The sequence below is a fragment of the Erinaceus europaeus genome, chromosome 12 (assembly GCF_950295315.1).
Source record: "Erinaceus europaeus chromosome 12, mEriEur2.1, whole genome shotgun sequence".
Lineage (NCBI taxonomy): Eukaryota > Metazoa > Chordata > Mammalia > Eulipotyphla > Erinaceidae > Erinaceus > Erinaceus europaeus.
Genome location: NC_080173.1, coordinates 50,483,265 through 50,497,805, shown reverse-complemented (window position 1 = coordinate 50,497,805; position 14,541 = coordinate 50,483,265). Strand labels below are relative to the sequence as shown.

At 42.7% G+C, this 14,541-nt stretch overlaps 1 protein-coding gene across 2 annotated transcripts in view; it reads right to left on the bottom strand.

The window, feature by feature from the left end:
- The window catches only part of MED1 (mediator complex subunit 1), a 57,982-nt gene extending 43,963 nt beyond the window's left edge, over nt 1–14,019 (bottom strand). The window contains exons 1-3 of one of the 2 annotated variants that reach the window (XM_007530938.3): nt 13,780–14,019; nt 4,233–4,339; nt 2,456–2,534 (exon numbers count right to left, since the gene is read on the bottom strand). In XM_007530938.3, coding sequence (XP_007531000.1) covers nt 2,456–2,534; nt 4,233–4,339; nt 13,780–13,804 — 211 coding nt within the window. In that variant the 5' untranslated portion in view covers nt 13,805–14,019. Of the gene's footprint in view, nt 1–2,455; nt 2,535–4,232; nt 4,340–13,407; nt 13,638–13,779 lie in introns of those variants that run through there. The other variant, XM_060203579.1, reaches the window with a different exon arrangement.
- Between the last annotated feature and the right edge of the window lie 522 nt (nt 14,020–14,541).

The following is a 14,541-nucleotide window of genomic DNA, read 5'->3' as shown; positions in this document are numbered from 1 at the left end:
CGTGTTCTGAGGAGCTAAACCCAGATCCAGTGAGCCCCCCAAAAAATGTGTGCTTTTTGTTTTTGATTTATAAACATCAGGAAGGTGGCTGAGGAGGTGGCACACTCGATGAAGTACTAGACTCTCAAGTATGAGGTCCTGAGTTCAATATCCAGCAACACATGTGCAAAGGGGATACATAGGTTCTCTTTGCCTCATAAATAAAATTAGTATTTAAGGTTAAAAAAAAAAATCAAGGAGGGTGTCGGGCGGTAGCGCAGCGGGTTAAGCGCACGTGGCGTGAAGCACAAGGACCAGCATAAGAATACCAGTAAGACCGGCGTAAGGATCCTGGTTTGAGCCCCCAGCTCCCCACCTGCAGGGGAGTCGTTTCACAAGTGAAGCAGGTCTCCAGGTGTCTTTCTCTCCCCCTCTCTCTCTCTCCCCTCCTCTCTCCATTTCTCCCTGTCCTATCCAACAGTGATGACATCAATAACAATAATAACTACAACAATAAAACAAGGGCAACAAAAAGGGAAAATGAATAAATATTAAAAAAAAAAATCCTAGTTCAAGACCCTGGCTCCCCACCTACAGAGGAGTCGCTCCACAAGTGGTGAAGCAGGTCTGCAGGTGTCTTTCCTGTCTTCCCCTCCTTTCTCCATTGATCTCTGTCCTAGCCAACAATGACAGCAATAACAATAACCACAACAACAATAAAACAGCAAGGGCAACAAAAGGAAAAATTAATAATAAATAAATTTAAGGGGCCAGGTGGTGACGCACCTGGTTGAGTGCGCATGTGACAATGTACAAGGACCCAGGTTCAAGCCCCCAGTCCCCACCTGCAGGGGGAATGCTTTGCAAGTGGTGAAGCAGTGTTGTAGGTATATGTCTCTCCCTCTCTATCACCCTCTTCCCTCTTGATTTCTGACTGTCTCTATCTAATAAGGTAAATAAAATTTTTTTTTAATTTTTTAAAAAATCAAAGACACACACATCCCTAATACTTTAGCACATGCTGGGGATCAAACTAAGGACTATATGATTTTAAGTCTATAGCTCTAAACACTATTCGAATACTTGAGCTACCTTAAATGCTTTGAAAGTTTAGGAAAACAGTTTATCTTAGGGGGTCAGGCAGTAGCGCAGCAGGTAAAGAGCACATTGCGCAAAGTGCAAGGTCTGGAACAAGAATACCAGTTGGAGCCCCCGGGTCCCCACCTGCAGGGAGGTCACTTCACAAGCGGTGAAGCAGGTCTGCAGGTGTCCCTTTCTCTCCGCCTCTCTGTCGTCCCCTCGTCTCTCCATTTCCCTCTGTCCTATCCAACAATAATGACAGCAATAACAATAATAATAACCACAACAATAAAACAACAAGGGCAACAAAGGTAAAAAAATAGTCTCCAGGAGCAGTGGATTCATGGTGCAGGCACTGAGCCCCAGCAATAACCCTGAAGGCAAAAAAAAAAAAATTATCTTAATTCCATATTGAGAGCAAGAGCATGAAAAGTTAAAGTATCTCAAATTTATATTTCTTGTTTAAAAGTAAGTTTTCTGTTTTTGTTTTTTATTAGTTTTTTAAAAAATATTTATTCTTGGGAGTCCGGCGGTAGCACAGCGGGTTAAGCTCACGTGGCGCAAAGCACAAGGACAGGCGTAAAGATCCCAGTTCCAGATGCCAGCTCCCCACCTGCAGGGCAATCGCTTCACAAGCGGTGAAGCAGGTATGCAGGTGTCTATCTTTCTCTCCCCCTCTGTCTTCCCCTCCCCTCTCCATTTCTCTCTGTCCTATCCAACAACAACGACATCAATAACCACAACAATGTTAAACAACAAGAGCAACAAAAGGGAAAATAAATAAATATAAAAATTTTTTTTTAATATATATTTATTCTTTTTGTTGTTGTTGCCTTTGTTTTATAGTTGTTGTATAACTTTGTTGTAGTTATTACTGTTGTCATTGTTGTTGGATAGAACAGAGAGAAATGGAGAGAGAAAGGGAAGACAGAGAGGAGAGGATAAAGATAGACACCTGTAGACCTGCTTCACTGCTTGTGAAGTGACTCCCCTGCAGGTGGGGAGCCAGAGGCTCGAAGAGGGATCCTTACTCAGGTCCTTGCGCTTTGCACCACCTGTGCTTAACCCACTGCACTACCTCCCAACTCTCCTTTTTTATTAGTTTTTTAAAGTTTTCTTAAATTATACTTTTTGTTTATAGAAATCAACGATTTAAAAAAAAAAAGAAATCAACGATTTTATCCTCTGCATCACCATAAGCCAGAGCTTAGCAGTGCTCTGCTTAAAAAAAAAAAAAAAAAAAGAAATCAGCAATTTTTTTCCTCTGCTCCATTCCAAAAGCAACCCCCACTTTCTTTAGGAGGTGTACCATTCCCTAAATAAACTTATTTACAATATTTTTAAATAACTTTTATAAACTAATAATAATAAACGTATTTCAGAGATGTTTACAAACCTTTGAGAGCTTTCTGCAATGTCTCCAAACAGCTGACCAAATGCTGGTGCCCTCCAGAACTCATCACAACCCTTTTCTCCTATATTGAGTGGCGAGAAATTTAAGGTAAAAATCAACCAAGGCAAACAATGGTAAATATATACATTATTCTAGTAGTGATAATTCAGAACGTTTATAGGCACAATACTCAAATGCTCTATAGTCTCTGCTCTGGCTTATGGTGGTGCAGGAGATTGAACCTGGGACTTTGGAGCCTCTGGCATGAGAGTCTCTTTGCATAACCACAATGCTATCTACCCCCACCTGATAGTCTACAGACTCTTAATTATGGCTTGTCCATTCATCCAAAGGAAGAAAAAGTCATATATACATGGATACATCCCTATACATGAAGGTATAAAAAAAGTATCCCCAGATCTAAAAAATATAAACTCTTCAGGAGAAAATTAGAAAGAATCAACACATAGTAAATAAGATCAGCCTCTGGGGGAAATAAGCACATTCTAAAATTTACTTAGTTGAATGGTTTGAGAGACCTGGTAATTCCCAAATCCAACAAGGTGTTTTGCAAGAAATCGGAAATTCAACTCCAGACATTATGCAAAACAGAATTTCTCATCTTATTAATGGAAAAAAGATTTTTCTGCATAACACTGCTGTCCCCAGAAACGCAAACAATTTCATGACACAATGATAGTTTTTCAAGGATTTGCTATCCTACCTCCATCTTTCTTTGCAAACCCACAAAACAAACATCTGATGATTAATCAATAATCTGACTTCTCCTGTGTGCATTCAGCAGAGAAGGTACGTTACTGCTGAATTATTTTCATTCCACTGGAAAGGGAAACCCTCTATTGTATATAATAAGTGTATTATATACAATATATTGTATATAAATAAATAAACCCTCTATTGTATATAATAAATTTTGATTCACATACTGATCTACTGAGATTGAAACTACTATTATTGGGGACTGGCAGATGTGCAGCTGGTTAAGTGCACATAGTAGCATGTGCAAGAACCCAGGTTGAGAGCCTGCTCTCCACTAGCTTCAGAGCAGGGAGTGAAGCAGGACTGCAGTTGTCTATCTTTGCTCTCCCTATCTTCCCCTACCCTCTCAATTTCTCTCTGTCCTATCCAATACAATAGAAAGCAATAAAAAGTGGTCTGGGATATGGCATAGTGGTAAAGCTTTGGACTCTCAAGCATGAGGTCCTGAGTTCGATCCCCAGCAGCACATGTGCCAGAGTGATGTCTGGTTCTTTCTCTCTCCTCCTATCTTTCTCACAAATAAAATCTTAAAAAAAAAAAAAAAAAAAAAAAGGGAAAATAAAAGAGAAAAAAAAAGCCATCAGAAGCAGTGGATTCATAGTGCCAGCACAGAGCCCCAGCAGTAGCCCTCAAGCATGAAAATCTTTTGCATAACCATTTACTAAGTCTGGGGTTCAATCCCCAGCAAAAAAACAAACAAAAATCAAATGAATTGTAAATTCAGATACAATAAATACACTATCACATTACAATCAAGGAGCTTAACAGGAAGCAAAGCTATATGCCTATCTCAGGTGTACTATAATTCATGATTAATAATATTTTAAAAGCATTACTCTTTTATAGGTAGTCTTAAAGTTGATAGCCACCATATATTTAGATGTTTTACAATAAGTAAAATGGAACACTATAATTACTTTCAAAAAGTCTACACAGGGAGTTTAGGCTGTTACATAATTAACTAAGCACAACACTTTATCCACTTAAACGCATGGCTCACCATGACTTGACGCACAAGCTTAAAGGTTTCATTCCAAGGCCTATTTTGGTTAAATTTTGCATGAAGTCGTTCCAAGAGAGAGCTCATCTTACTTAGCTTTTCTGACTCTGCAATATAAATCAGGAGAGTATTAGAAATTATTTTATGAACTTTCCAGTTTTAAATGCAAGTGCAAATCCCATACTTTATGCCATCCTAATAAAAGAGGTTTTTTCCAGTATCATTTACTTTAAAACAAATACTTTGGGGAATTGGGCGGTAGCGCAGCCGGTGCAAAGTGCAAGGACCAGCATAACAATCCCAGTTCAAGCCCCGGCTCCCCACCTGCATGAGGAGTCGCTTCACAAGTGTTGAAGCAGGTCTGCAGATGTCTGTCTTTCTCCCTGTCTTCCCCTCTTCTCTCCATTTCTCTGTCCTATCCAACAACATCATCAATAACCACAACAATGTTAAACAAGGGCAACAAAAGGGAAAATAAATTAATATTTACAAAAATCTTTTAAAAAATACTTTTATATTTTTATTTATTTTACCATTTGTTGCCCTTGTTCTTTTATTTTTGTAGTTATTATTGTTGTTACTGATGTCGTCATTGTTAGATAGGACAGAGAGAAATGGAGAGAAAAGGGAAGACAGAGAGGGTGAGAGAAAGACAAATGCAGACTTCCTACTCAACTTCTGAAGTGACTCCCCTGCAGGTGGGAGCCGGGGCTCGAACCGGGAGTCTTACGCCAGTCCTTGCGCATTGCCACCTGCGTTAAACTCACTGAGATACCGCCCGACGCCCAAAACAAATACTTTTTTGTTTGTTGCCTCCAGGGTTATCGGTTGGGCTCACACCACAAATCCACTACTCCTTGAAGACATTTTTTCCATTTTTATTGTCCTTGTTATTATTGCTGTTGTTGTTGGATAAGACAAGAGAAATTGAGAGAGAGGGAGACGGAGAGAGTGAAAGAAAGACACACATCTGGTGTGATCCAGGAAGTGGCGCAGTGGGTAAGGCTTTGGACTCTCAAGCACGAGGTCCTGGTTTCAATCCCCGGCAGCACATGTACCAGAGTGATATCTGGTCCTTTCTCTCCTATCATTGCTCATGAATAAATAAAATCTTAAAAAAAAAAAAAAAAAAAAAAGACAGACATCTGTAGACTTGCTTCACTGCTTGTAAAGCAGTCCCTTCTGCAGGTGGTGAGTCGGAGGCTCCAAGAAGGATGCTTACACCAGTCCTTCTGCTTCGTCCCATGTGTGCTTAACTGGCTGAGCTACAACCCAGCTCCTAAAAGAATATATTCTTTAAATATTTATTTCCTTTTGTTGCCCTTGTTTTATTGTTGTTCTTGATGTCGCTGTTGGATAGGACAGAGAGAAATGGAGAGAGGATAGGAAGACAGAGGGGGTAAGACAAAGACACCAGCAGACCTGCTTCACCACCTGTGAAGCGACTCCCCTGCAGGTGGGGAGCCAGGGGCTCAAACCGGGATCCTTACACTGGTCCTTGAGCTTTGTGCCACCTGTGCTTATTAAGCCTCTGCGCCACCACCTGACTCCCAGAAATTATTTTTAATGAAAAAAACAAGTGATGGGTCTAACACAATAAATTACCATAGAGAGGGGCAGAGTTTTTATTTATTTTTTTTAAGATTTTATTTATTTATTAATGAGAAAGACAGGAGAGAGAGAAAGAACCAGACATCACTCTGGTACATGTGCTGCCGGGGATTGAACTCAGGACCTCGTGCTTGAGAGGCTAATAGCCACTGTGCCACCTCCTGGACCACAGATTTTTTTAAAATTTATTTTGTTCGGGAGTCCGGTAACCCTGGAGGCCAAAAAAAAAAAAAGATATTTAAGTTTGTATTTTCACTTGAAAATAACTGACCAAAGCAAGGCAATGTTGAAATAAAGGCTTTTAAATATTCTTTTTTAAATATTTATTTCATTCCCTTTTGTTGCCCTTGTAGTTATTATCGCTGTTGATGTAGTTGTTGGATAGGACAGAGAGAAATGGAGAGAGGAGGGGAGACAGAGGGGGAGAGAGAAAGACAGACACCTGCAGACCTGCTTCACCGCCTGTGCAGCGACTCCCCTGCATGTGGGGGGCTCAACCGGGATCCTTAGGCGGGTCCTCGCGCTTTGTGCCACCTGCCGCTTAACCCACCTGGCCTTGTACTTCGAACCACGTGAGCTTAACCCGCTGCACTACTGCCCGACTCCCTTTTTTTAAATATTTATTTATTTATTCCCTTTTGTTCCTCTTGTTGTATTTGATTGTTGTTGTAGTTATTATTTTTTTCGTCATTGTTGGATAGGACAGAGAGAAATAGAGAGAGTAGGGGAAGACAAGGTGAGAAAGAGAGACACCTGCAGACCTGCTTCATGCTTATGAAGTGACTCCCCTACAGGTGGGGAGCTGGGGCCTCAAACCGGGATCCTTACTCCGGTCCTTGAGCTTTGCACCACATACGCTTTCACTTTGTGCTAAGTGCACTTAACCCGCTGTGCTACCGCCTGACCCACCAATAAATAAAATTTTAAAAAAATAAATAAAAGTGAAATGAACCAAAATAAGGGGGCCAGAAGGTTCTGCACCTGGTTAAGTACACATACTACCATGCACAAGGAACCAAAATTAAATCCCCACTCCCTACTTGCAGAAGGGCTTGACAAGCAGTCACGTAGGTATGGTCTCTTTCCCTCTCTATCTCTCCCTCCCATTTCAATTTCTCTTTCTCCCATCATATAAAGAAAAAGAAATGGAAAGGTAGATAGCATAATGGTTATGTAAAGAGATATGCCTGAGGCTTAAAGCCCCAGGTTCAATCCCCTCCACACACACCACCACATGCCAGAGTTGAATAGTGCTCTGGTAAATAAAAAATAATAATAAAAATTTAAAAATAAAAATAAAAACACAAGAACTGAGGAAACAGTACAATGATTATGCAAAAGACTTTTCATGCTAAGGCTCTAAAGCTCTGAGATCCCAGGTTCAATCTCCAGTTCCAGCATAAGCCAGAATTGAGCAGTGCACTGGTCTCTCTGCATATTTCTCTCTCTGTATTTCAATTTCATTAATGAATAAATAAAATAACTTTTTTCACCAATGAAAAAATAAAATAACTTTTTTTAAAAAAAATATTTATGTATTTATTCCCTTTTGTTGCCCTTGTTGTTTTTTTATTGTTGTAGTTATTGATGTCATCTTTGTTGGATAGGACAGAGAGAAATGGAGAGAGGAGGGGAAGACAGAGGGGGAGAGAAAGATACCTGCAGACCTGCTTCACTGCTTGTGAAGTGACACCCCTGCAGGTGGGGAGCTGGGGGCTCGAACTGGGATCCTTATGCTGGTTCTTGCACTTTGCGCCACATGCGCTTAACCCACTGAGCTACCGCCTAACTCCCATAAAATAACTTTTTAAAAAATGGATGCAAGAAGCGTGGATTCATCATGCAGGTACTGAGCTCCAGTGATCACCCTGCTGGCAATAAATAAACAAAATATAGTTGGGGAGGAATAAGTAGAGGGTCAAGACAGGCATCCAATGTACTGTAGGAAGTTTTGTTGCTGTGGTTTCTTTACTTTACTGTTACCTGTTTTAAGCATTTATTTATTGCAGAAACATAAAATTAAAAAAAAAATCAAGGAGAAAGGGTGAGATAGAGAGGAAGAAAGAGGGAGCCTGGTAGTGATATACTTGTTAAGTGCACATAGTACTAAGAGTAAGGACAAGTGCAAGGATACACAAAAAGACCTGAGTTTGAGTCCCTGCTCCCCATCTGCAGTGGGGAATGCTTGACAAGTGGTGAAGCAGGTCTGCAGGTATCTATCTTTCTCCCTATCTCCCCGCTGTCTCTCAATTTCTCTCTGTCCTATGGAATGAAAAGAAAAAATAAATAATTCTCCCCTGCAGGTAGACACTGGAGGCTTGAACTGTATTGTGTGCGCTCAACCAGGTGTGCCACCATCGCCACAGGGCTCCAAAACTTGGGATCTTGTACACTTAACTCGGTCAAACATTGCCCAACTTCCCTCAGTTGTTTTTTGTTTGTTTGTTGTTTTTTAATGTAAGGCTGGGGATATAGCATAATGGGGTTATACAAAAAGACTTCTGTCCCTTAGGTTCTGAGGCCCCATGTTCAATCCTCAGGACTGCTAAGCTTGGAGCAGGGCAGTGGTACACCTGGTTAAGCAAACATAGTATCATGTGCAAGGAGTCAGGTTCAAGCACCTACTACCCAACTGCATGGGGGCACTTCACAAGCAGTGAAGCAGGCCTACAGGTGTCTTTCTCTTCTCTCCCCCTCCCTTCTCAATTTCTCTCTGTCCTTCTAATAAATATAAAAAATGGCCGGGAGTCGGGCGGTGGCGCAGTGGGTTAAGCGCATGTGGCGCAAAGCGCAGGGACCGGCGTAATGATCCCGGTTCGAGCCCCCGGCTCCCCACCTGCAGGGGAGTCGCTTCACAGGCGGTGAAGCAGGTCTGCAGGTGTCTATCTTTCTCTCCCCTCTCTCTCTGTCTTCCCCTCCTCTCTCCATTTCTCTCTGTCCTATCCAACAACAAAGCAACGTCAACAATGGCAATAATGACCCCAACGAGGCTGCAACAACTAGGGCAACAAAAAGGGGGAAAAAATGGCCTCCAGGAGCGGTGGATTCATGGTGCAGGCACCGAGCCCAGCAATAGCCCTGGAGGAAAAAAAAAAAAAATGGCCAACAGGAGAAGTGGATTCATTGAGCCCCAGTGATAACTTACCTGAAGGGGGAAAGAAGAAGGAGAAGATGGAGGAGGAAGAGGAGGAGGAGGAAAGAAACTGTCAGGCTGAGGGGCCAGGCAGTGGCACTCATGGTTGAACACACATGTTACAAAGCACAAAGACACAAGCTCAAGTCCCTAGTCCCCACCTGCAGGGGGAAATTCTCGAGTGGTAAGGCAGGGCTGCAGGTGTCTCCCTCTCTATCTCCCCATTCCTTTCAATTTCTGGCTGTCTTTATTCAATAAAAACTATAATAAAAAATTTAAAAGAAAAATGTCATGGTCTGGGAGGCGGCACAGTGGATATAGCATTGGATTCTCAATCATGAGGTCCTGAGTTCAATCCCCGGCAGCACATGTACCAGTGATGTCTGGTTCTTTCTCTCTCTTCGCTTGTCTTTCTCATGAATAAATACATAATTTAAAAAAAGAAAAATGTCAAGCTCAAGTGGTGAAGCACCATAGATGACAGACCAAAAAAATTAAAATAAAGGGGAGGAGGGTAGAGAGCATAATGGTTATGCAAACAGACTCTCATGCCTAAGGCTCCAAAGTCCCAGGTTCAATCTCCTGCACCACCATAAGCCAGAGCTGAACAGTGCTCTGGTAAAAAATAAATAAATAAATAAATAAATAAATAAATAAATAAATAAATATAAATAGAAAAGAAGAAAGAAAAGGTGCAGGGAGATGGATCAACAGGTAAAGCACACGTTTTATCATGCACTAGGACATGAGTTCAAACACCCTATCCACAACATGGAAACAACTATCTACCTTCCTCTACCTTTCCACTTGTATATGAAAAAACAAACAAACAAAGTCTGCTGAGGGCAGTAATTATGTAGGTACAATGTCCCAGTGAAGCCTGTGATAAGGGAAAGATTAGTAGTTGTAGTTGAAAGATTATTAGCTCACCCAACAGTATGCACCTTACCATATTTAAGGTCCTTGGGCTTCCAAGTCACATAGGAGCATAGGGAGAAAGCTTTTTGAGTGGTGAAGCAGGGCTGCAGGTGTCTGTCTCTCTATCACCCCCTTCCCTCTCCATTTCAGTCTCTATCCAATAAATAAATAATAACAAATAAATATGAGAGGGGAGGAGTTCACCTAGCAGAGTGAACACACTTTACCATGCACAAGTACCCAAGTTTGAACCTCCAAACCACATGGAAGTATGAAGCATCTCAGCTTCATTCACAGTAGAATGGTGATGTGGTATCTCTATTTCTCTGTCTCTACCAAAATTGAGGGAAAACAAAGATTGATTGCACATGCTACCATTCTCAAGGGCTTGGGTTCAAGCACCCCAAGCCCCACCTGCAGGAGAGGAAGTTTCACCATCCATAAAGCAGGTCTTCAGGTGTCTCTGTCTCCTTTTTAAATTATGTATTTATTTATTTTTGATAGAACAGAAAGAAATTGAGAGGGATGGGGAAGATAGGGAAAAAGACACATGCAAACCTGCTTCACTGCTTGTAAAGCGAACCCCCGCCCCCAGAAGTGGGGATCCAGAGGCTCTAACCCCGATCCTTGTGTGGATCCTTACACTTCCTATTATATGCACTTAACCCAGTGCGCCATCACACAATCCCCCACTCTCTCCTTCTCTATCTCCTCTGCCTCTCTCATTTTTTCTCTGCTGAATCGAATAAATAAAATTTTTCTTTATTTGCTAGGGCAGACAGAAACTGAGAGGGGAGGAGAGATACAAAAGAGAGACGGGGAGGACAGGCGGTAGCTCAGTGGGTTAAGTGTACACCCCGCGAAACACACAGCTCCCCACCTGCAGGGGGGTCACTTCACAGTCGGTGAAGCAGGTCTGCAGGTGTCTATCTTTCTCTCCCTCTCTCTGTCTTCCCCTCATTTCTCCATTTCGCTGTCATATCTGGCAACAACAGCAATCGCAACAATAAAAATAACAAGGGCAACTACAAGGGAATAAAAATGGGAATAAAGGCCTCCAGGAGCCGTGGAATCATAGTGCAAGCACTGAGCCCCAGAATAATTCTGGAGGCAAAAAAAAAAAAAAAGAAAAGAAAGGAGAGAGACAAGGTTGGGTGATGACACACCAGGTTAAACGCACATAGTATGAAATGGAAGGACCCACACAAGAATTAAGTGTATGTGGCACAAAGTGCAAGGACCTGTGTAAGGATCCTGTGTCGAGCCCCTGGCTCCCCACCTGTAGGGGAGTCGCTTCACAAGCAGTGAAGCAGATCTTCAGGTGTCTTTCTCTCCCCCGCTGTCTTCCCCTCCTCTCTCCATTTCTCTCTGTCCTATCTACCAATGACTACATCAATAACAACAATAAAAAACATGGGCAACAGAAAGGAAAATAAATATTAAAAAAATAATAAAAAGAAGAATTCCAGGGAGTTGGGCGGTAGTGCACCAGGTTAAGCACAGGTGGCGCAAAGCACAAGGACCCGCATAAGAATCCTAGTTCAGGCCCGGGCTCCCCACCTGTAGGAGAGTCGCTTTACAAGCGGTGAAGCAGGTCTGCAGGTATCTTTCTCTTCCTCTCTCTGCCTTCCCCTCCTCTCTCCATTTCTCTATGTTCTATCCAACGACATCAATAACAACAAAAATAATAACTATAACAATAAAAAAGGGAATAAGTATTAAAAAAAATTCTAGTTCACAGTGAAGCAAGTCTACAAGTGTCTATCTTTCACTCCTCCTCCCTATCAATTTCTCTCTATCCTATACAATAAAATGGGGAGCAGTGGATTTGTGGTGCCTGAGCCTCAGAGATAATCCTGGAGGCAAATAAGAAAAAAGAAAGAAAGAAAAAAAAAAAAAAAAAGGAAAGAGACACTTGCAGTACTTGTTTCACCTGTTGTAGATTTCCCCCTAGAGGCTCAAACAAGGGCTTTGTGTATGGTAACAAGTGCACCATAAATTTTTAAAAAGACACACACTTATATATGGCACAGAAGGGTGGTCCGGAAGGTGATGCAACAGATAAATTAGTCCCAAGTTTGACAGCTCACATTTGGTTTTTTTTTTTTTAATATTTATTTGTTTTCCCTTTTGTTGCCCTTGTTGTTTTTATTGTTGTTGTAGTTATTGTTGTTGCTATTGATGCCGTCGCCGTTAGATAGGACAGAGAGAAATGGAGAGGAGGGGAAGACAGAGGGGGAAGAGAAAGAGACACCTGCAGACCTGCTTCACTGCCTATGAAGCGACTCCCCTGCAGGTGGGGATTCTTAAGCCAGCCCTTAAGCTTCCGGCCACATGGGCTTAACCACTGTGCTACAGGCACATTTGGTTCATTTTCTGTTTCTCTTCCTTTCATTAATAAATAAGGGAGTCAGGCAGTAGTAGGGCTGCAGGTGTCTCTCTCCCTCCCTACCACCCTCTTCCCTCTCAATTTCTGGCTGACTCTATCCAATAAATAAATAAAGTTTAAAAAGAGAGAGAGAGAGAAACCTGAAGGCCTCCTTTAATGCTTATGAAGAGCCCCACCCCCACCCCCAGAAGTGGGAAGCGGCATTTGAACAAGGGGTCCTTGCACATGGCAAAGTGTGTGCTCCAACTGTGGTAGAAGACAGAGAAGGGGAGAGAAAGATAGACACCTGCAGACCTGTTTCACTGCCTGTGAAGCGACTCCCCTGCAGGTGGGGAGCCGGGGACTCGAACCCGGATCCTTACTCCAGTCCTTGTGCTTTGCGCCACGTGCGCTTAACCCACTGCGCCACTGCCCGACTCCCGACTTTTTTTTTTTAATTAAAGTTCAAATTCCTTCCTCTAATGCCCTCATTTTCTGTTGACACAAAACAGGTTTGAGGACTTAAGACAAAAATCCCATTCGTTCAGTACCCATTTTACACTTGTCACTGCTCTACACATCTCTTCGTCCTCTCCTTCAAAATACTCTCCATGTACCAGAGAAACCTAATGACAAATACTTTATAGGAACGTTTGATCAAGCACTTTTTGAGCTGCTATGTGCTAGAGACTACAATGATGAGTAGGTAAGGTATCTGACCCACACAACTCAGGGTAAAGTAAAAAAGAAGTAAACAATAACAGTTGTATTAGTAGAAAAATTTCCAAAATGCGAGGGAAGCATTCCAACTCTAGTGTGAGGGGGTTAAGAATCTATTACAGTGGTCCGGGAGGTAGCGCAGTGATAAAGCTTTGGACTCTTCAAGCAGGAGATCCTGAGTTCGATCCCCAGCAACACATGTACCAGAGTCATGTCTGGTTCTTTCTCTCTCCTCCTGTCTTTCTCATAAATAAAATCTTTTAAAATAATAATAATAATAAAAGAATCTATTACGTTCCACAAGGGAGTTGTTTTTCAGGAGCTGAGTTAACCCAATCACTGGAAGGTTAAATGCAACGCATTTTTAAGACATACAATAACACTGACATTCTTGGGAACCGCTGATTTAGAATCATTTCACTCACGCCAAAACATCATTCAGAACGCACGCTGCTGTACCATTGTTCTTGTCATCAATCGGAAGACTCTTCTGGAACGAGTTGTAAGTAGGTTTTAGTTTTACTTAAGTCACCCATCACTTTAGGGTAAAAATACTCTGAAGTCCAACTGACTGCCCGAAAGTAGGAGAGCTTCACAGAAATCGGGGCCCCAGCACCCCAAAACCGAAACTCCGTCACTAGGAATGGCAGATAACATCTAAAACACACACACGCCGCCCGCAGAACTCTAACGCCTTAGGAGAGTGGCCCCAGAAGAGGCATCGCCCCCAAATGATCTCGCAGATTGGCTGCCCCCAGCTGTGTCCCGCCCCTTGTGTTTGCCCCTCTGTCACTCACCCTCAGTTTCCCCCTGAGCCTTCATCCTGACGGTGGGGAGGGCCTGAGTGCTACACACCACCACAAGCCCTTCCCCACCACTGCCGTGGGAACCAGGTTAGTTAGTGCTCTCGAGGTGCAAGGGCACCAGCTGTGCCTACTCTTTCCGGAAAGGCTCAGTCTGAAGTCCCCGGCGGCAATAAGAGTAGGGTGCTTGCGGCCGCCGCCATCTTCCTCAACGGAACTTCCCAAAGAACGCGAGATTAACCGTGATCCTGGGAGTGAGAGTAAAAGGGCGAGGCCGCAAACTATCGCGGAAAAAAAAAGTTACTAAGGGATATCTCGCGAGATTTTTTCAACCAGCCTTCTCCTTAGTGCTCAGAATCAGGCTTTGCTCCTCCCCGTCTCCCCAGCCCCCTTGAGTCAACCTCTTAAAGCGTTTTTTTCCCTAGTGTAAAAGTCGACATTATTGTTTGGGTACATAAATAGTTTGCAAGTTAAAACCATTGGCTCTCTCTTCTGATAGAGTAGGTCTTTGAAGAATGCTCTAGGGGCAAGGTGGTGGTGCACTTGGTAGAGTGCACACGTTGCAATCATCAGAGACCTGGGTTTGAGGCCCTGGCCCCCATAGCTTTCCTATTCTTTAACCCTCTGGGAGTATGGACCCAAGATCATTGTGGGATGCAGAAGGTGGAAGGTCTGGCTTCTGTAATTGCTTCCCCAATGAACATGGGCGTTGACAGGTCGATCCATACTCCCAGCCTGTCTCTTTCGCTAGTGGGG